At 63.7% G+C, this 21,386-nt stretch overlaps 1 protein-coding gene across 2 annotated transcripts; it reads left to right on the forward strand.

Moving 5' to 3' along the window:
* The first annotated feature begins 1,275 nt into the window (after positions 1-1,275).
* JUP (junction plakoglobin) lies at positions 1,276-20,686 on the forward strand. Of its 2 annotated transcripts, none has more exons than XM_075774889.1 (15): positions 1,276-1,337; positions 11,440-11,672; positions 12,674-12,927; positions 13,430-13,668; positions 14,144-14,345; positions 14,979-15,123; positions 15,512-15,615; positions 16,947-17,285; positions 17,699-17,854; positions 18,019-18,138; positions 18,324-18,474; positions 18,612-18,733; positions 19,017-19,056; positions 19,412-19,580; positions 19,814-20,686. In XM_075774889.1, the coding sequence occupies exons 2-14, from the start codon at positions 11,447-11,449 to the stop codon at positions 19,555-19,557; spliced, it is 2,244 nt and encodes a 747-aa protein (XP_075631004.1). In that variant the 5' UTR covers positions 1,276-1,337; positions 11,440-11,446; the 3' UTR covers positions 19,558-19,580; positions 19,814-20,686. The 2 variants fall into 2 exon arrangements, with proteins under 2 accessions (XP_075631004.1, XP_075631003.1); XM_075774888.1 differs by lacking the exon at positions 1,276-1,337 and adding an exon at positions 10,897-10,914.
* Positions 20,687-21,386: the final 700 nt, after the last annotated feature.

Consider the following 21,386-nt stretch of genomic DNA (forward strand, 5'->3'; position numbering starts at 1 on the left):
CAGCTGGGTCAGTGCCCGAAGCCAGATGTGGCAGAGGACTGTGCAGGGGCTGATGGCAGGGGGGTGCAGGATGTGTCCCCTCGCCACCATCCCCAAATCTGGGGAGCGGAAGGCCCAGGGATCCCCAGCACGAGCTGGGACGTGCCCTGGTGCTGGGTGCTCATTGGTGACTCGGGCGCTGGGTGACGGACGCTTCGCCCGGGGCTGGTGGGGAGCGGGTGAGCCGGGCTGCAGCGGCAGCACGTGGCCAGACCAGTCTGGCCAGGGCCGCAGGTGACGCAGCCACCTGAGCCCTTCCCCAGCACCTCTTACTGCTGCTGCCGGGCTCCCGCCTCGGTTTCCCCACCCTGGCTGTACGGAGCCCCTTCCCCGGGGCTGGGTGATGCTCCAGAGCTGGACCCTGCCTTGCCGCTGCCGCACTGCCGGCTCCGTGCGCGGGCACCGACTGGTGCAAACCCCGTAAATGATGCAGGAGGCAGGGGTGGCCCACGCGGCTCCTGTGGCGCGGCTGCTCGAGGGCTCTAATCGCAGCCTGGCCAGGCCGGGGCAGGCGGGAGCGGGGAGGACAACCGGAGAGCCGGGAGCGGTGCGGCGGGGGTAACCCCGAAGCCCCTGCCCACGGCCCCGCGCTCCGCTCCCCTCGGCCCCTCCCGGCCGGGTGCTGTAGCCCCCGCAGGACCGGGGTGTCTGCAGCCCACGGGTGACTCCGGAGGTGTGCAGGGAGAGGCGGGCGCTGCCCGTGGGACGCGCAGGGGCGAGGCCGTGGGGTGCCCCAGCTCCCTTGCGGGGGTCCCGGCACCCCTCGCCTGCCCTGGGGGGGTCTTTTTTGCACCCCACGTGCACACCAGGTGTGGGAGGGCTCCTCGCACCCCACACCCCCCCCCCCGTGGGCCCAGCAACCCCACAGCCCTCGGGGGTCCCCGCACCCCCCGGGGCTGGCCCCGCCCCCTGCCCAGCGGAGGGGCCCTGGCTCCGCCCCGACCCCGCCTCGCCCCGCCCACTGACGTCACCCAGGTGATCCCCCTCGCGGTCGCGCCCTTCCCCGCCCCACCCGCCCCGCCCCGTTGTCCAATCGCCTGCCAGAGAAGGGCGGGGGGACCGCGCCTCCGCCAATAGAGAGCGGATAAACACGTCCGGCGGGGGCGGTGCCCGACGCGCCTCGGGATTGACCGACGTGCCGACGATCCAATAGCGATCCGGCGGCGCGGGGGCGGTGCGTGTGCCGGGGCGGGGCAGGGCGGGGCGGGGGCGGGGCGGGGCGCGGGGCGCTGCTCGCCTTTTGTTCGGGCAGGAGCGGGGCGGCTGCCAGTGTCCGCGCAGGGGGAGCCACCGCGCAGGTGAGCGGGGACGGGACCGGGACCGGGACGGGTCGCCGCTGCAGCGCCCGGGGGGCTGGGCCCGGAGCTTGGCAGGGCCGGGGTGTGGGGGGGTCGGGGCAGCCGGGCGTCCCGGGCTGGGGAGCGGCCGCGCTTGGGGCCGGGAGGAATCGGGGCTGGGTAGTGCCAGACGTTCCCGGTCGGTCCCGCCGCCGCCCGGGGCAGAGCTCCCGCAGAGCGGGCGCGGAACCGTGTGCTGCCCGTGAGCTCGGCTTGTCCTGCGTGGGGCCGGTGGCCGAGCCCAGCCTGCGCGGATCCGGTCGGGCGGGTCCCCGGGGCGAGCCCCCGCGGGTGGGCTGGGCTGTCCCGGCCCCCGCTCCCCGCCCGGTGCTGCGGGACCGAGTTTGCAAGTTGCTCTCCCGGTCAGCGACCCCCTTCCCCCTCCCCCCCGCCCCTCCTCCCGCACCCCGGTGCGAGGCGGCGGCGGCGGCGGCTTCATCCCCGGCACCGCCCGGGTACGCTGGGAGCCGCGGCTGCACGGACCGGGGCGGTGGCGGGGCTGCGGGCGAGGCCCTGGCACGCTGCTCGCCCAGGTGGCCGCGGGGCTCGGACGTAAACCGTGGCTGTTTGGTGGCCCGGCTGGCGTCACACCTGATGGGCTCACCGGAGCCCCCCCCGGTGCCGGTGGGCTGCCCCTGGCCCTCAGCCGGGATTGCAAAGCCCGTTCCCAGGCTGTCGTGGCTGGGAGCCCGCAGGGGCCGGGAGGGGATGGGGGTGGCCTGGGGTCATTCCCCCCCCCATGGCATGGAGGGGTGTTGGGCACCGCTCTGCGTGGGGGGGTTCCCAGCTGAGCCCCCCAGGAGCGGCCGACAGCGGATATCGGTGCGGGGAAACGTGGGGGGAGCGAAACTCCTCATTTTGTCTGGTGTTTGGACAGGAGAGAGCACTCTAATTGCGTTAGCTGAGTGATTAGCTTAATTAATCAGGTTTGCAGAGCAGATGAAAGGATAATGCTGAAACGTTGCTGGGAGTTGCCCAGAGGAGGAGAACGACGTAGGTTGTCGTACCAGCAACTTGGAGAGACGTTTGTCCTGCGAGAGGAGCGTGAAAGCCTGCCGGGAGGGCACGGCCGCCTGCCGGGGACGATCCCGGGTGACCCGCACCGCTGCCGTGCCCGCGCGGGTGTGAGGGCAGCAGCCTGCACCCGCTTTTGTCGGGCAGCAGCGTCCCCGCACCCTGCCAGCTTTCCTGGGATGCTGTTGGGGTGCCTGGGCGAGCCCCGTGTCTGGGGCAATGTTCCAGAAGGACGGTGGCAGCCGGTGACCCAGTTGGATCTGGCCCCCGCGGTTGCTGCACCTCCTGCTCCAGCCCACGTCGTGCTGGTTTTGGCACCGGTGCCGCTTGCCAGCCCTGACACCCGGCAGTGTCGTGTCCGTCTGCCATCGGGTTGGTGGGGCGTCGGGGGCGAAGCGTCTCCCTGCCGGCTGCTGCGGGGCTGGAGCGGTGCCGGAGCGGTGCTGGGGCCGCCGGAGGCGTTAGCTCGGGGCTGTTGGCCGCATCCAGGGCGGGTGCGGTGCCTGCGGGGTCTGCTCCTGGCCCCGCGCCCAGCCCTGCCGTCTGGTAATGGGGCTGGGGGGGTTTTGAGGTCCCTTTCTGTGTCCTTGTTGGTGTTTTATCAGAGTCGGCTGGAAGGGTGCGGGCTGGCTGGTGAAACAGCCTTTGCCCATCTGAAGCTTGTAATGGTTCATCGCTTTGGAGGATTTCCATAAAGTGTCATGAAAAACCCATTTTACTGCTAATTTGGCTTAAACAAGTTGGCCATCAGGATGGGAATGCACAGAGCTCCTGGCCTCAGTGGCTGCGGGGTGTTTCCCCTCCGGGGCTGGCTCCTGCGTGGGTGCTGGGGGAGACGTGGGTCCCCGATGCTCAGGGGCTCTTGGGGGGTGCTGGGGGAAGGTGGGGCGGCTGCGGCAGGGCCCTCGCTTCCAGACAATGGCGTTTACGGTCTATTGTCTGGGCGATGTGGCGCGTCCTCGCCGGCTCCAGGAAGTGCGTGCATCCCCGGTGGGGCAAGCTGGACTGCTGGGGGGGGGGTCGGTCTGCTGGGGCTGGGCATGTGAGTGATTTGTGCACCGTGCCTGGAGCCTCCACCACCTCGAGCAGTGCAACCAGCTCGTGGCTTGGCTGCAGCCAGGGACCTTGGAGAATTTCCCCTCTGGTCCCAGTGCTGTATTTCAGTGTCATATTCAGTGCTGTCCTAATCCCATTAACTCTCCCCTTTGTTTCCCTCACCTGAAATCCTTAATCAGCTGGGGCAGGCAACTGTGGTGCAGCTGCATGGCTCTTTCAGCTGAGACTGTTCCTGTGACGATGGCTTCCCTTCAAGGCTGTGGTTTGGTGTGGGAGCACTTGATGGGATTTGGCTTTTTATCGCACTTCCAGATCTCCGGGGTTTAAGACGACGCTTCTGTCGGGCGCGCTGCCGCTCGCAGATGGCAGAGCCTTCGGGAGCGGAGCTGCCCTTGGCCCCCGCTTTGCAAGCTGGGGAAGTGGAGGTTCTTTGCGGAGAACTTGCAAGACTTTAATTGCGGCATCTGTACCGAGGCTTGCGCTAGTCTTGAAGATTTAAATTAGACTGGCTTCTAATTAACAGAAGTTAAAAAGAAATTTAATTTCTATTAAAGCAGTGCGAGTCTACCTTGGACTTCAGCTTTTACCTTGATTTCAGGTGGTGCTTTCCCACCTAGACAGGTGTGTGTGGGGTGCCCGGTGTCACCCAGAGCTGGGGCTGGGGTGGTGGATCTCGGTCCTGTGAGACCGTGGGGTGTCCCAGGTTGGTCTGTGCAGATGGAAGCAGCTGGGGCGGCGGCTCGGGAGGATGCCAGGGCTGCATCGGTGCCTTGAATCGCTGCAGCGTTCCCTGGTTCAGGAGGAGGTTCTACTCCCCTTTCCAACAGATGCAGTTTGGCGAAGCAGCGGAGGATGGCAGGGACGTGAGGGCACAGGCGCTCCCTCTCCAAAGAAGTCTTAAAACTTGACCTAAGCAGCTAAAAAAAAAAAAAAAAAACCATGTCCGTGCTTAAACTGGGTTGGCTTTGGAGCCACGCAGGTGCCTCAATGGGCAGAGCTCCTGGCCCCCTCTGCTTCCCACCTCTGGCGTGGGAATGCTGCATGGCTTGTCGATGGCCCCGGGGGGGAGGTGAAGATGTTTCTAATTAGGTAGAGGTTTGAAATACCCTTCTAAATATGCTGGCTCTGATGGGGTTTGCTGCAGCTGCTGACAGGCCTGGAGGCATTTCAATGTGCCTTGGTCGCTCTGCTCCGAAATCGCTTTGCAAACAGGGCAGGAATCTTGTGCTGTGCCTGGGGTTGTCGAGCAGCCCGGCCGCGTCTGTGCTGTTTTGAACCGAGTGAGTCCTTGGGCTCCTTTCGAGACCCTGAGCAGGAGCTGGAGGCTGGGTGGAGGTGGAATGCTCGGTGTTTTCCAAATATCCCATGCCTGGGTGATCAAACCCGCAGGAGGTGGTGAAGGCGAGTGAGCAGCAGTGCCCTCTCGGGGTGGGGGGGACCCCGAGGTGTGGGATGTGCCACGGTCCCGTGCGGCTTTTGGGGGTGGATAGCTGGATAAAGTGCCTGTGCTTTGCTGGTGGGGGAAGAGACCTTTGGCTGCTGTAAGGAGCCCTGCTGTAATTGTTGTGACGCGCGGGCAGAGCCCTGGTGACAAATCATTAACTTGCTCCGACAGGCTGGGTGCTGACGGGTGTTGGTGATAATTTCTTGTGAAGCGTCTGAACTTTACAGATGTAATGCAATTGGATGGAGAAATTAAGCTGGGGCTCAGCAGCTCTGCGTCCCTCCCCGCTGCCTCGGCTCCTCTGGCAGCAGCAGGGCCGGGTGGCAAAATCCCGTGGTTCTGGGCACCGCGACTGGAGCTACGAGCCTCAAAGTCTAAATTTAAAGCCTGCAATTATCGTGTTCTTAAAGGACACCTTGTTCTTTGTGCTCTTTAAAACAAGATTATTTTTTTATCCAGATGGAGTTATTGTGATTAATTGCATGATGCCAGTTCTTCTTTCCATGGACAAGTGGCAGGTTCCCATCTTTCCCAGCAGTGTTTCCAATGAGATCAGCAAACTTTAATTGAGGAGGGGGTGTGTCCACATGGGTCCTCCGATCCTGGTATGTCTGTACCAGCAACTGGGGATGCGGGGAGGGGAGATGCACTGCCGGAGACCCTGCAATGGGTCTTTGGCATGTGAATGTCCCTGGGAAAACCCTCCCTGGGCTGGGGTCCTGCCGTGGGGCTCACCCCGTGTGGGCAGAGCCAGCCAGGCATGGCACAAGAGCTGTGGGAGGGGGACCTGATCCCAAATCAAGGCTGCTGGATCCAGGGCAGCGCCGTGCACGTGGGGCAGGGAGGTGACGCTGGGGGGGCCATGCAGGGCACAGCATGGGCAGCGGGGCTCCCTGGGGAAGCCCAAGCAGTGGTGCAGCAGACGGTGTTTTGGCACAGCTCTTGCACGAGTCCCGGGTGTCCGGTGGTGCCCCGTGCGAGGGCTGGGTCGCCCCGCAGTGTGCTGCGGGAGAGGGGCTGTCCTGGGTGTTGTGTGTGCTCTCACAACGGGAGAGCACTTGATGGATAATACCTTGTCATTTTGTGATGTGAAGTGCCAAAATATTACAGCCTGGACTTGGCGTGTGCTGGAGCTGTCAGTAGCTGTTAATTCGGGTGAAAGCAAGGCGCTTTCGGAGCTTGGGGAACGTGCTCTGCCTTGATGGAGAGCATCAGCCTCCATCAGTTGTGATGCTGCTCTGCTGGGGCCGGCTCGTGGTCTCACCGTGCTCGGGGGGGGGGATGCGGCCCCCTTGGCGCTGCCTGAGGAGCAGGGGCTGTACGTGGGGATTTCGGCAGCTCAAACTTAACCTTGTCAGGAGCAGCTGGAAAATAAATAGGATTTTAGAGCCTTAAGCAGTGAGGGAGCCCAGGTCTGAAGAGCAGCTTTTGCACCCCTCGCTGCCCTCCCCAAGTGACCCGAAGTTGTCGGTGGCCCCACCAGCTCCAGGAGCTGCTCCTGACTTGTGAGTGTTGGCGAACAAAGGCCATCGGCTCCTTTGTGTGCAGGGCTGGGGCCAGGGCGGCCTCGCACCGTTACAGCCTGCTTTCTAACAAGAGGCCGATCCCCCGTTGCCTGTCGTCTCCTCATTAAACTTCAAGCTGCTTTCCTTCTCCTTTGAATTCTTTCACTTATCTTCACTGTAAAGCCCTATTGAAAGGACTCATGGTAGCCGGGATCTGACTCAAACGCTTCTCATTGATACTGGTGAGGTCTTGAAAAGCTCCTTTCTCTGCCTCCTCCTGCTGCGTGTTCCTGCGAGGGATCCTCTTCAAAACCATTGAAGCTTTTGTACAGCACTGGTTCTGTTGCAGGAGCTTCGTTAGCTGCTACCCCAGCTTCGTTAGCCACCAGTGCAATGGTGTTGGTCTGGGCCCCCCCCCGGGGCAGGGGGGTGCGGGACCTCAGGGTGCAGCTCTCCTGGGTGCCCTTGTCCCTGGGAGGGCTCCGGAGCTGCGGCTGTCGAGGCTGCTCTCCCCCTGCCTCGCCGTCTGAGCGGGCGGTCGCTAATCCCCCGGCTGCTCCAGGAGGGTGGGGAGGACCGGAGATCGCTTGCATGTAGCGTAAGTGCTTCTAAAATAGAGTCTTTTCTCGCATTGCATTTGTTGAATTGCCTTAACTGTCTCTTTCCTTTTCTTAAAAGCCTGAGTGACTGTAATTGCAGTTGCTCGCACGCTTCCCGCAGCCGAGCTCGGCCCCTCGCACGATGTGGCTCCTGAGCGGGGGCACCTCCAGTCCTGCTGTGCTCTGTTCCCAGCAGGGATGCCGGGAAGGATGCGTGCAAGGACGGGGCTCAGCGGAGGGCTACGGCATCCCCTCTGCCGGCATCCCATGCTACTCAGGCTGCTTCCACCAACCCTCAGGTCCTGGTGCCCGCTCCCGTGCGGCCCCTGGCTGGCACTTGGGATGTGGGGGTGCTCCATGCCCCCCACTTGCTCACCTAGGGGTAAACCCTTATTGGGGGGTCACAGCTGCTCACCCCAGGGATTGCTGCCCCATGAGGAGTCCCGGAGCAATAACTATTTTTGCATGAAGCAGCGTTCCTGGCTTCCCTGCCGCTGTTGTGGGCAGCTCGGCCGTACGTCAGCAGGAGCACTGGGCTCTGCCGGCTGTGTCCTGCCTGCGCGAGGCCGAAGGCTTCTCCTGGCAGCCGGAGGGAAGGGCTGGTCAGGCCCGGGGTTGTGTGTTTGCTGGAGACTTCCTCCGCAGACGGTGCCTCGGGGCGGGGGGGGGGTGTGATGCTGCCTGGACGCTGATCAAATGGCTCCGGGGGCGGATGAGCTGCTGGCCGGTGCCGTACAGCTGTGGGAGCTTCCTCTGCCTTCCCCGGTGCTCCTGGCTGCGGGAAGTGATGGGAGAGGGATTAACCTTCTCCTGGCTGTCCCCTGCACGGGGGAGGCTGAAGCCCCCCCGCCACAGCTTGGCCCGTTCCCCATCATGGAGGTCGGGGCAGGCTGGAGGTCCTTCCCTAAAGCTGCTGTCCCCTCCGTGGGGTCCCCCACATCTGTCTCTCTGTTTCCTGGGGGGTTTCCTCACTGTTCCCTGGAGTGAGTCCTGTTTCCCTGGGGTCCCAGCTCTGTGCAGGTCGGGGGGGGGGGCTCAGCCAGGGCTTGGTGGTACTGCTCTGCCCTTGCTGTGCTCTGCTTCCCACTCTGGTTAGTACCAGCATGGTGGGAGGGAGATAAGGGCTGGGCTCAGCAGTGATCGTCCTACGGACAGGCCTGGTTGTGGAGGGGGCTGGAGCCCACCCAAGCATCCCCTGTGCTCATGTGCCCCAAATACCCCCTGCTTCTCCCTCCTGTGTGAACTGCTGCCCTGCCCTCCGCTGCTGGCAGGGGTCCTGCCCCACTGCAGCCCTTTACCACCAAAAGCATCGCTGGTGACCGGCTCCTGCTGAAGGTGAACCCAGGCGTAACCAGCATCCCCTGCCTGGGGGACCACCCGTCCCGCTCTCCTCTGGAGGAGGGAGGACATCTGAGGACAGAGCCCAGCCATGGAGGATGGAGAGAAGCTCATGTCAGGTGTCTGGCCCTCGCTGAGTGAGGAGCAGAGGACACTTGACACAGGGTTTGGGAAATGTCACTGCTCACCGCTGGAGTGGCTGACATTTGCTCCACTGGCCCAGTCACCTCGGGTGCCACTGGCTGCCTGCGGTGCTGAGCAAACCCCCAGGCTGCTGGTGGGGTGATGCTCCAGGGGAAGGATGGGTGCTGTGTTTAACGAGGTTCCCCAGGGTCCCTTCTGGGGAGGGAAAGTCCCCCAAACTGTGTAACGCCTGTCCCTGGTGGCCCCTGCCCCCCCTGCAGCAGGGTGCTGTGCTCAGACAGGTCTAACACGGTGCTCATTAGCTTGGACCCACTCTCCTGCTTGGAGCTTGTCTGGGGCTGATCACCTGAGCCTGTGTCTGGGCTCTGAGGAGCTTTGCTGGCTTTTGATGTCTCTGGGGTGCCGGTGGTGCAGACGGGGGGGTGGCTCATGCATAATGCAGGGCTCTGAGAAGCCAGTGTCTGAGCTGAACTCATGGAGGTTTGAAAAATTAAGTGCCTGTCAAAGGCCTGTAAATTGTAGAGCAGCTGTTCCTGGCTGACCGACAGTGCAGGCAGCACCAGCCCTTCCTGCCAGCTCGCTGCTGTCTGAGGGTCCCTGTCCTGGCTGGGGTGGATGCTTGGGGTCCTTACACCCCTCTGTGAGCTTTTCTGCCCTCGGCTCAGCTCTCCCCTTGCCCACCCTGTCCAGGGCAGCTTTCTTGGTCTGGGGGTGCCGGGGTCCCTCTGGCCGCAGCCCTGCTGCCAAGGCTTTGTACACCAGCTCCAGGCTGGGATGTCCCATGATTTGTACCAGCTCCTGCACTGTGGTGACTTGCCGTGCCGGTGGAGTGCTCTCCTGCCTGCCGTGCTTCCTCGGGCGTGATTTGGCATTGGTTTTCTCAAGTTTCCTGACATGATTTGGAGCCTCTGCCACTGTGGCCAGGGTGACCCAGCTGGGAGGACTTGTTCTCCCAAGCACCAATTCAACAGCTCATGAATACACACACAGGGGGTGTGCGGTGCTGGCATTCCCGGCTCCGCGCAGGGGCTTTCCTGGCCAAACCCTGCTCTGACGTGGGGTGGGTGGCTGAGCCGAGCTTGCTCCTCGCCCCCGGTGCCGTGTGTCACGCACCAAACGGAAACCCCAGCTCCCGCCCGCGCCCTGCCGTGGGAATGATTTGCCCCCGCTGGCCTCCATTAGTGGGTCCCTCTCTTGCTGCCTTATAAACATGCATTATGCACAAGCCATTAAAGCCAGAGCAGTACTTAGTCTGCGGATTGCTGCTTGACAGCTCAAAAAATATTGAATTGACAGGAGCAGTACCCTGCAGTGGCTCCGGGAAGGTGGCTGGGGGTGGGGGTGGTGGGATGCATCCAGCCATGGGGGTGGATAGGGACAGGAGTCTGGCGGGGCTCCTGCTTCCCCACCCAGCTGCTGCTCCCTGGGAAGGAGCGCGTGTGCCTGAGCTGGGATTTTTCCCTGTGAGCGTCAGCCTGTGCCACTCGCGAGGGCTCGGCCGCTCCTTGGGAGCAGCCGGCAGGGCTGGGGCGAGCCGTGCCAAGCCCGTGCGCGCAATGCCTTGCTGCCCCGCGCAAGCCGCGTCCTCGGCCACCACCCAACGCCCTGACTCAGATGCCGGCGTGGCGGGGGGCCTGGGTTGGTGGGGGGCTTGTCCTCTGTCCCCCTTGCTCCCCCAAGGAGGGTGCTGGGAACTGAGGCTGCCGCACCAGCCCGGCTGGTCCCGGTGAGCCCCGAGCTGTGCCGGCGGCTGGAGCGGAGCCAGGGGCGCACGGCTGCCCTGGTCCAGCTTGCTGCATGAATCAGTGCCGGTGGAGGTGGTAATTATGCCTCTGTTTGGAAGCGCGGTTGCTGCTGCGCCCAGCTCCGCCGAGCGCCAGCTGCTCCCTTCGCCTCTTATCACCTCTGAAACTCTGACTCATCCCCACCCCTGCGCGGCCTCCTGTGCGGCCGGAGGAAGGGGAAGAAATCCCGGCAGGCGCCTGGGTGGTGGTGGGTCAGCAGCGGTGGGGCTGGCTGGCCGCTGTCTCCATCCATCCCTGCCTGCCTCCGTCCCTCCATCCCTCCCCTCCTGGCTGTGCCGGGGGCTGGATGCAGGGCCGGTGACTCACAGCCCTGCAGCATCCGCCTGCCACGATGAGCTCAGGGGTTAATCCATGAGCCGTTCTCCCTCCCCCTGCATCCCCAAATTAAAGACGAGGGAAACCCAGCCCTGCTTGCAAGCAACCTTGACTGGTTTGTCCTGAGTTTTGAGATGTCTGCCCCGTCCCAGCTCCTCGCAGCCACGGCGTGGTGCTCGGCACAGCATGGGGAGCACCCAGCCCCAGACCGTGCCGTGAGCGCTTGTGGTGCTGAGCGCCCACGGGAGAGACGAGCCGGTGGCTTCGCCTGGTTATTTTTAGGTGCTTTAGGAGTGTCCCAGAAGGGCTTCTAAAAAGGTTTGTTTTATTCTTGGAGCTCCAGCCTTGTGGCTGTCCCCAGCTCTGTGCCAGGCACTGTCTCTGGAAACTGCTCTTTAAAAAGCCTGTGGGCAGCCGGGGGAGCCTGGAGCTGGAGGGGGGGGCTGGCTGGGGAGGGGGGGTCTCTCCAGGCTGGGCAGAGCCTGCTCACACCTTCGCTGCCGAGGCGGTGAGACACGGCGTTGCGCGGTGGGCGCTGGCTGACGGCTCAGCCAGCCGTGCGCGGTCTGCGCCGGTTGCAGCCACGGTTCGTGTCTGAACACGAGCAGCAAAGTGCTGAGCTGTGGGTTCGTCATCCCGGTGCCGCCTTTCATCTTGCATGGGGGAGGAGGTCAGATAGAGATCTGCTCGTGGGCTGCGCAGGGGCCGGCTGCCGTGCCCTGCCACGCCGGGGTCTGCCGCGCCGGGGTCTGCCGCGCAGGTTGGCGCGGGAGAGGAGCGAGAGGGTGCTGCGGCAACCTGGGCTCTGCCAGAGGTGTAACTTCTCCCCTCCCTGCCCCGCAGAGCAGCCATGGAGGTGATGAACATGATGGAACAGCCGATCAAGGTGACGGAGTGGCAGCAAACCTACACCTATGACTCGGGCATCCACTCCGGCGTCAACACCCAGGTGCCCTCCGTCAGCAGCAAGTGCCTCGGGGACGATGACGAGGTCTATGGGAAGCAGTACACCATCAAGAAGACGACCACCACGAGCTACTGCCAGGGAGGGAGCCAGGGCCAGAGCCAAGCACAAGGTAGGGGCCGTGGGGCCGGGCGCGTCTGCGAGTTCGGCTGCTCGGCTCCTGCCTTCCTCCACCTCCCCCACGAGCCACGCTCCTTCTGGGCACTCCTCCACGCCGACTTCCACACCCCGGGAGTTGTTGCTGCCTAAAATATGCTCCCTCCCGTCCTCCTTCCCTGCGCCGAGAGGCTCTTGCGTAGGGGCGGCTCGCAGCCAGCCCGCACCGGTGCTGAGCTGTGCACGTACATCCGAGCGCGCCGGTGGGTTGGCTAGAGATAGAAACAGCTGATCCCAGCCCACAGATTGGCCGTCTGCTCTCCTGCCTGCCTGCTCGGGAAACCTGTCTCAGCGTGGCTGGCAGAGCTGCCGGCGTGTGCCGTAAAGCCCCGCCGGCCGACCCGTCTTCTCCTGCTGCTGCGAGGGCGAAGCAGACAGAAACGCAGCCCCCAAAGCTAAAGGAGATGCTTCCCACAGCTTTATCCTTTAGAAGGAGGGCTGGTTGGCTCCGCTCGCCTCTTCGGTTCCCTCGTCAGCGATGAGCCCTGCCAGCTTTAACCGCCAGCACCCCCGGGGAGGCAGAGCCCCGTGGAGAGCGCTGAGCCCCGCGCGGTCCCTGTGCCGCAGAGGTGGGGGCTGCGCGTGGCCGCTGCAGCAGCTCTGTCCCTGGGGTCACGCTTGTCCTGACATCCCCGATGGTGAAGGCCTCCGTGTCCTTCTCCTAATCCCCAGTGTCAGCTGGTCCCAAGTCGTAAATATCCTTAATTTTTTAATTAATAGGCCTTGTGTGACAACTGCCTAATCATGCTGCTTAATTGAGCGTTGCCTTATCTCTGTGCTGCCATATCTGTTTACACTTTGAAGCACCGGCTCCTTGCAGAGCGTGCTGGGACTGCTGACGTTGCCGGCGTTGTTGCGCTAAGCTCTTGCTCAGCTAATTGAAATTGGAAAGCAGGGCTAGGAGCGCTCCTCGGGGAGAACCCGAGTCTAACGCTGCCTCCCCATCCACCCCTGCAGCGGACATGGAGGCTCAGCTGGCCATGACCCGGGCCCAGCGCGTCCGGGCCGCCATGTACCCCGAGACGGTGGAGGACCGCTCCCTGCTCATCACCACCCAGCTGGAGGGGCAGCAGACCAACGTGCAGCGCCTGGCAGAGCCCTCGCAGATGCTGAAATCGGCCATCGTGCACCTCATCAACTACCAGGACGATGCCGAGCTGGCCACCCGCGCCATCCCGGAGCTCACCAAGCTGCTCAATGATGAGGACCCGGTAAGGAAGCATGGTTTGGCTGTGCGTGTGTCTGGGCTTTCAGCTGCCGGGCTTGCAGGGTGCGTTTCCCCAGCCGTGGCCGGGTTGCCGTCCTTGTGGGGCTCCATGGCTGCTGTCCGACTCCTTCCTCTTGACAAAGCTCTGTGGTTGCCTCCATGCTGCAACGGGACTGAGCCCACCTCTGCCCACCCACGTCTCCTCACAGCCTGTCCTTGCTGCTCGGACACGGCTCTCCTGCCCTGGCTCGCACACACGCTGAGCGCTTCTTGCCAGCTCTCGGTGCTCCGTGGACCCGACCGTGTGCCGTCCGCTGCTGCAAACCGCAGCGTAGCTCCTGGAGCATCGTGGATGAGGATTCTTAAAAATAGCAATCCTCGCCTGCGCTGCCGATGTGCAGCAGCCCCGGGCCAGCTCTCACCCAGCAGTGGGATCCCTCCTGTCCCTGCTGTGATGGGCAGTAGTGGGACCCCCTCCCACCGGCCGGCTTCTCTCCCCCACCCAGGTGGTTGTCAGCAAAGCGGCCATGATTGTCAACCAGCTCTCCAAGAAGGAGGCGTCGCGCCGCGCCCTGATGCAGTCACCCCAGATCGTGGCGGCCGTGGTCCGCACCATGCAGAGCACCAGTGACCTGGACACGGCCCGCTGCACCACCAGCATCCTGCACAACCTCTCGCACCACCGCGAGGGCCTGCTCTCCATCTTCAAGTCTGGCGGCATCCCGGCCCTCGTCAGGATGCTGAGGTACGAGGGTGCTGGCAGGGGGTCCCGAGAGAATGACAGAGCCGAGCGGTCCCTCCCAGGCTGGCAGCCAGGCGAGTGCCTGGGCTGGGGACAGAGGACGGGAGGGCTCGTGGTGCCCCTAGACGCAGGTCCTCCTCCTGCTCACACCAAAACAAGGGAGTGGGAGACCTTGAGCCTTTTAGCCTGTGAAATCCCCAGGGGTTTGCTGCGTTTGGAGCCTGTGTGGGGGCAGGAGGAGGGGAGCGGTCCCCCACGCTGCCTTGTCTGTGAAGATGGGGCTCTTGTCTCTGCTCTGCCCCAAAGAGGAGGTGTCCCTTCCCCAGGGCCACGCGGCACAGTGGCCTCAGACCGGGTCCTGCTGAAGGGCGTTGGGTGGGAGTCAGGACTCGGGGCAGCCCCGGGGGCTCCGCTGGCAGCCTGGTGAGCCCGGAGGCAGCTGCCTGCACTAACGTGGCTCTGTGCTGCCTGCCTGCAGCTCGCCAGTCGAGTCGGTCCTCTTCTACGCCATCACTACCCTGCACAACCTGCTGCTCTACCAGGAAGGGGCCAAGATGGCTGTGCGCCTGGCCGACGGCCTGCAGAAGATGGTTCCCCTGCTGAACAAGAACAACCCCAAGTTCCTGGCTATCACCACCGACTGCCTTCAGCTCCTCGCCTATGGGAACCAGGAGAGCAAGGTGTGCCCCCGGGGAGCCCGGCCTGCTGCGTCGGGTCCTGCCGGAGGGAGGGCAGGAGAGGGGGGCGGTCGCCCAACCTCGCTCCTGACAGACAGAAGCCCGGAGGCAGGGGTGGGAGCTCCTTGCGTCTCGGCCCGTGTGCCCCCCGGCCACAGCCGGCTGCGGAGCGGTTGTGCTGTATGCCACGCTGCTGCGTCTCACCTCTTGCAGGTGCAGCGTCCCCGAAAACGTAGACTGTCCCAGTCTGGCCGGTAGATCACTTCATCTGGGTTTCTCCCCTGGCTGCTCTGGGCAATGCCTCTGTCTTCGTTCTTTGGCCGCTCCTCTCCTCCTACGCACGAGTTGTCCGGGCCTCGTGCAGAGGTCCCGTCCCAGGGAGCCCCCCGACACTGGCTGGGCGGGGGGCTGCTGCCTGTCCCGCCTGTGGCACGGGGCGGGGGACCCCAGGGCGCGGGGCTGGGGTGGCCGGGGGGGGGCAGTGGCAGTGCACGGCCCCGGCGGGGGTGGCCCGAAGCACTCCTGCCTGCAGAATGGCCGGACCTGGTGTCCTGGCACAAGCTGGGGAAAGCAGAGCGGTGGTCCCAGCAACGCAGAGCTGCCGCACGCCCCGACCCCGGCCCTTCTGTCTTGCAGCTGATTATTTTGGCCAACGGAGGACCCCAAGCCCTGGTGCAGATCATGCGCAGCTACAACTACGAGAAGCTGCTCTGGACCACGAGCCGGGTGCTCAAGGTGCTTTCGGTGTGTCCCAGCAACAAGCCCGCTATCGTTGAGGCTGGTAAGAGGGGCTGGGGGGCTGCGGCAGAGCTGGTGTCACACAGGAGGACGGTGGTGTCAGGATGATGCAGCTGAGGGTGCCATCTCACAGCTGGTGTGCGAGACGTGCTGATGCCTTACACGGCTAGGCGAAACCACCCGCATGTGGCCTGGTTTCTTGCTCTGAAAGGCTGCTGAGGTGCTTTCCTGGCACTGTGCGTGGGCAGGATCTGGCCTGGCTGCCTTCCCGCGCCGCATTTAGCCTCCGCTAAGCGATGAGGCTGGATCGTGCGTTGGAGACATCGGTCGGGTGGTGCCCAAGCCCACGCTCGCCACGCAGACCCACTGTCTCCCCCTCCTCTGCTCTGCTGGGGCATTTGCTGATGGGCTGGTGTCTCCTTCCCTGGCAGGCGGCATGCAGGCGTTGGGCAAGCACCTGACCAGCTCCAGCCCCAGGCTGGTCCAGAACTGTCTCTGGACCCTGCGAAACCTCTCCGACGTGGCTACCAAACAGGTGAGTCTGCGGGACCCTGAGGTGCTTCAATGCAGCATTTCGGAGCCTTCTCCGTAGCAGCCGCCGGGTGCTCCAGGCTGCTTCTCGCCCTCTGCTTGTGCCAGACCAAATCCAAAGTATTGTCCTCGTGCCATTTCCAATCCCCGCGAGCCACCGGCTCTGGCAGCACGTGCGCTCGGCAGAGCGAGGGGATGCCCAGCCGTGCTCGAGCCCCGCTGCAGCAGGGGTTTGCCTGGCGTCGTGGAAGGCTGCTCGTGGCCCCTTCCCATGCCAGCCAGGTGCCGGGGCCAAGGCCACCGACAGTTGCTCATGTGCTGGGCAGGGCATCGCCAGGACTTGCCGCTTGCTCTGACTCGGGGAGCCTCGGCAGCCTGCCCTGGTCCCTGCCGCCTGCTCGGCTCCTTCCCCGGCGAGGGAGCTGCGGTCGGAGCTGCCATTGCGGCACCGAGGCGGTTGTGCCCGTGGAGCTGAGTGGCCACTGGTGCGAAGGTGACCCCGAGCTCTGCTCTGGGGTTGCTCTCCCCAGCCCTTTGCTGCCTCCTGATGTGTTCCCCATCTGCTGGGGCCGCCTCTCCGTGCAGATTAGCGCCTGATGTAGTGTGGAAAATATTTGGGCTGGCTGTAACCGTGTAACTGTCCCCTCCCCTGGCTCTGCTGAGTGATGGGGGGATGCGGCCGTGGCGCCTTTAACTCCTTCCTGCCCCGCTGCTGGCTGCCTGCCGGCACGGCTGGGACCAGGGTCACCCCGGGACCGCTCGGGGAGCGCTGGCGGGTGCATTGTTTGCACATCCCAGCAGGGAAAAGCTGCTGGAGACATTAAACTCTTAAGTAAAGCTGCACATGTGGGGAGCGCCCGTTGCTCACGCCGTGCCGGCATCGCGGAGAAGCAGCTCTGGTTGCAGGGGGATGGGGCGGTGTGGGAGGTGGAAACGCTGCCTCTCCGCCATCGCTGCCTGCTCTGGCCCAGGCAGAGCCGGGGAGGAGGGGTGCGTGGGGCCGGGATGCGGTGTGCTGGGCGGCAGGGGTCTGCAGCGAGGCGTGTGCGAGCACCAGCGAGGGCGGCCGCAGGAGCGCCCTGGGTCTCGAGGGAGAAGGTGGCAGCTCTGGGAGGAAGAGCACGGCCGGGGACTGGATGCTCTGTGCGATGGCAGGAGCCGTCCTTGCGGGAGGGGGCTCCTCGCCAAGGCCGGGCGTCTGGCCCGTCCGGGGGACAGCTCTGGCTCCCCATGCCTGGGCAAGAGACGCAGGGGATGGCGTGGAGCTGCAGCCCAGCTGGTGGCTGAGCCCGGGTCTGGCTGTGCGGGATCTAGCCTGACCTCCCACCCCTGCAGGAGGGCCTGGACGGCGTCCTCAAGATCCTGGTGAACCAGCTGAGCTCCGACGATGTGAATGTGCTGACCTGTGCCACCGGCACCCTCTCCAACCTGACCTGCAACAACAGCAAGAACAAGACCCTGGTGACGCAGTCGAACGGGGTGGAGGCCCTGATCCACACCATCCTGCGGGCGGGTGACAAGGAGGACATCACCGAGCCGGCCGTCTGCGCTCTCCGGCACCTCACCAGCCGGCACCCTGAGGCCGAGATGGCCCAGAACTCGGTGCGCCTCAACTACGGCATCCCCGCTATCGTCAAGCTCCTCAACCAGCCCAACCAGTGGCCACTGGTCAAGGTAAGAGGCTGGGGGGGAGTTGCTGGGGGCCGGAGGAAGGTGACGGCTGGGCTCGAGCGAGCCCCCAGCTGCTGGGACACACTGCTGGGGGGGTCTGCAGCTGGTGCCGTGCATGGAGCGATGGTGGGCTGCTGCAGCCCTGGTCCCACTGGGCTGCGTCCTTGATGGCAGCTAATGGAGGAAATGGCTCGTGCCGGCTGCTCGGCTGGAATCAATACTCTCCCCGGCCTCCCCCGCGAGGAGGGGGCCGGATCCGGTGTGGGAGGAAGCTGAAGTCAGCCTGCGCTGCAGAGTGGGGATGGGGTGGGACAGGCAGGGAAAAAGGGGGGCCCAGCCAGCCCGTCCCATGGGGACCACACGCTGCTCCAGTCCATGGTCGAGACAAATCTTCCTTCCCCACTTCTCTCCTCCAGGCTACCATAGGCCTGATCCGCAACCTGGCCCTGTGCCCAGCCAACCATGCCCCGCTCCAGGAGGCCGCCGTCATCCCCCGCCTGGTCCAGCTGCTGGTCAAGGCTCACCAGGACGCCCAGCGGCACGTAGCAGCCGGCACGCAGCAGCCCTACACGGTGAGTCCCCGTGGTAGGGTCTGCCAGGGGTGCCCCTCTGCCCCGCTCCTGGCACAGCCTGGCATCTCAAAAGCCGCCCTGTCCCTGGGGACTTGTCCCGTGCCCACGCTCGGGGTGGCCGTGCCCTGGCGTGGTGCCCCAGCTGAGCGCTTGTCCCCCGGCAGGACGGAGTGAAGATGGAGGAGATCGTGGAGGGGTGCACAGGGGCACTGCACATCCTGGCCCGGGACCCCATGAACCGCATGGAGATCTTCCGCCTCAACACCATCCCTCTCTTCGTGCAGGTCAGGGGCTGGGGGGGACATGGGGGGCTGCGCTCTGCCACCTCCCGCCCGGCAGCACGGCCCCGTGGTGCCGAGGCCAAGGAGCCGCGATGCTCAACTGGCGGCACCCGCACGTGTCAGCCCGCGTCAGGAGCACGACGGCCCCACGCCAGCTGCTTCACGTTGCTGCTAATCTCTCCTGACAGCTCCTCTACTCACCGGTGGAGAACATCCAGCGTGTCGCAGCTGGTGTGCTGTGTGAGCTGGCCCAGGACAAGGAGGCGGCAGATGCCATCGATGCTGAGGGGGCCTCAGCTCCGCTGATGGAGCTGCTGCACTCCAGGAACGAGGGGACGGGTGAGTGACGCTGTGCCGGGCCCCATGCCGGGGGCTCTCTGCCACCTGGCATCGCCCCAGCTGCAGCCGGTCTGGGGCTTCCGGTGCTTTGGTACCGCACGGCACCGGGAGCTGAGGCTGCCGCCCTTCCCCTGCAGCCACCTATGCGGCCGCCGTGCTCTTCCGAATCTCGGAGGACAAGAACCCTGACTACAGGAAGCGTGTCTCCGTGGAGCTCACCAACTCCCTCTTCAAGCACGACCCGGCAGCCTGGGAGGCGGTGAGCATCCTGCTGGGCGCGGAGATGAGCCCTTTTCCCTGGGGAAACCAGGCCTTCTTGGGATGGCCCCGTCCTGCCTCCAAAAGCTGCCGCCGCTGCCTCCAGCCAGAGCTCGGACAATATGGGGGGAGCAGGGGGGTGGACAGGCTGTGGCCTTGGCCCTCCAGCAGCCCTGGGTCACAGCACCCACTGCCTGGGGCAGGGCTGGGCACCACGTAGCCCCTGAGCATCGTGCACACGTGAGCACGAATTCCCTCTTCAATTGTGTCACCTTCTTTCGCAGGCTCAGAGCATGATCCCCATCAACGAGCCCTACTCAGACGGTGAGTACGACGTCAGCTCTTCCTGCTGCGTCCCCTCGTGGGCTGTGCTCTGGTGGGGCAGTTGTTTCATCTCACCAAACCAAGCTGGTTTTAAAACCTTTCTTGGGTGGCTGCCAGCGAAGCGTCAGCCCAGCCTGCCCGGGGATGCTCAGCGGGATGCTCAGCTCCCCGGGGTGAGGACGTGCAGCCGCTCTCCTGTGTGCCCGGGCTGCCCCGGGGGCTTGGGGCAGGTGGGTGGTGGGTGGCCCTCGTGTCCTTTGCAGCACCACGTGCCACACGCTCAGGTGAGGGCGGCTGAGGTTTGGAGAAGTCTCTCGCTGGCGGGCGCTGAGGTTGCCGCATCCCTTCCCTGCAGAGCTGGACCCCGGCTACCGCCCCATGTACTCGGGTGACATCCCCCTGGACCCCATCGACATGCACATGGACATGGACGGGGACTACCCCATGGACGCCTACAGCGACGGCGTCCGAGCGCCCTTCGCTGACCACATGCTCGCCTAACCCGCCCGTAGCCCCCGCACCAGGTAGTTGCTGGCGTGTACCCGGGGTGCGGGCGCTTACCGAGGGCACACTCAGTCCTGGGGCGGGTGGCCAGGGGAGGCAGGGCTGGCTGGTGGCACCCGGAGTGCCGCGGGGTCCCCGGTGCTGCCACGGGTTGGCATCCCCACCGCCCCGTGGACTCGGGGGTCCCTGGGCTCTGGTCTGCTCCAATTCCCCCCTTGGTCGAGTAACGGGAGCTCTCTCCTGCCGCGCGCAGGTGTTTCCTCCGTACAGAAGAGGGTGGCCCCAGAGCTGAGCATTCGCAAGAAGGACTTGGGAGACAGAAGTGCCTGAGAAGACAAACTTTTCCATTCCCACGAGAGGTTTTATTTTTCGATTATTTTTTTTTTTTTTCTCTTCGCTGTGGGTCTGTGGAGAAGGTCCTTCCCCCTGGGACTGCTTCAAGCACCTACTGCCGCATCCAGCATCCAAGATACTGTTTCTGAAGCTTTAAAACACACAAACCCCGCACCATTAGCGACCTTTCATTGGCAGAATAGTCTTTTCTATGAATATATATTTCTTTTATTTTTAATATGGTGCCAACGGCTTTCGCCGTCTTTAAGTTTGTGCTTTCTAACTTCCCCACTACTTGTTCTGCGTGTTAGTGTTCTAGGAAAGGAATCTAACACGGGAAAACCCTTTGCTTTCTGCGAACTCTAACTTAATCAGGCCAATCCAGAGCTTGCGGAAAGCAAAAGGTACCGTGTCCCAGGACCTTCATTTTAGCCATCGGGATGTCTGCAGTTTAATTCTTTCCGATCAGCCGTTGGGGAGCTGACTTTGTGTACCTGTATCCTACCAGTACCCATAGAGGAGTGACTCCAGCGTTAGGAACCGTGTCCTTCTACCGATCTCTGTTGCACATTTTAACCCGTTTCCCTTCTTTTTGGTGAGTGGTGTGTTTCCGTCCCCTCCTCCCTTATCTAACACATTTTTTAAAGAGGCTCTAGATCTGATGGTGGTTTAACGCTTCCACCGGAAAGGGATGGACAGTTACTGGAGTGTGGTTCAGGAATGGAAGATTTTATTATTTCTGTAAGTTGTTTTTGTATAGACCAAAGCAAAGAATAAAATAACCCCCCCAGCCCCGTGTTGCCCTGAGCGTGTTCTTCTGTCGGCTGGGCAAGGTCAGTGAGTCCCCTTGGGGCAGCCGGGGTGAAGGTGGCCATCACCCTCCTTGGGCCAGGCATCGGTGGTTCCCTCCCGTGGGGCAGGATGACCTTGGATGAGCTCGTTCCGATGCTCCGCACCCGCTATGCCTGCCCCGGGGCTCCGGTGGCGGCCGGGGGGGGACAACAAGCAGGCTCGGGGACGATGCTCAGCAAAGCACAGGCCACTGGCAGCAGCTCCCGTCACCACACTGGGTTGTTAGCATGCCGGCTCCGTCTGGGCGTCTGTCTGCTCTGTCAGGAGGTAAAAATTCCCAGTAATTAAGATGTTTGTTCGTTAGCATCACCGGCGTCTCCTCTCTGCTGCTGTGCAGAGCTCACTTTAATGAGCTCTGGGGGATAAACGTGCCGGTCGGGAGCGAGCCCCGCTGATTGATGGAGTGAAGCCTGGATGGAGCCGTGAGAGGCCAGGTTAAAAGTGATTTACTCAGTCAAACCTGGTTGCCTCCTTCTGCAGCCCGGCTCCATCGAGGGAACAGATGGCAGGAGGAAATATTCTCAGCTGAAATGCTAACTCTGACAGCTGCGCCCGGGGAGGGCGATGGGGAAGCGGCGCCAGGCAGGGATCGTGCTGGGAGGTGAAAACTCTCTGTTCACAAAGTTACCCACCAACTTCAG

This window comes from Balearica regulorum, chromosome 24 (assembly GCF_011004875.1).
Source record: "Balearica regulorum gibbericeps isolate bBalReg1 chromosome 24, bBalReg1.pri, whole genome shotgun sequence".
NCBI classification, from domain to species: Eukaryota; Metazoa; Chordata; class Aves; order Gruiformes; family Gruidae; genus Balearica; species Balearica regulorum.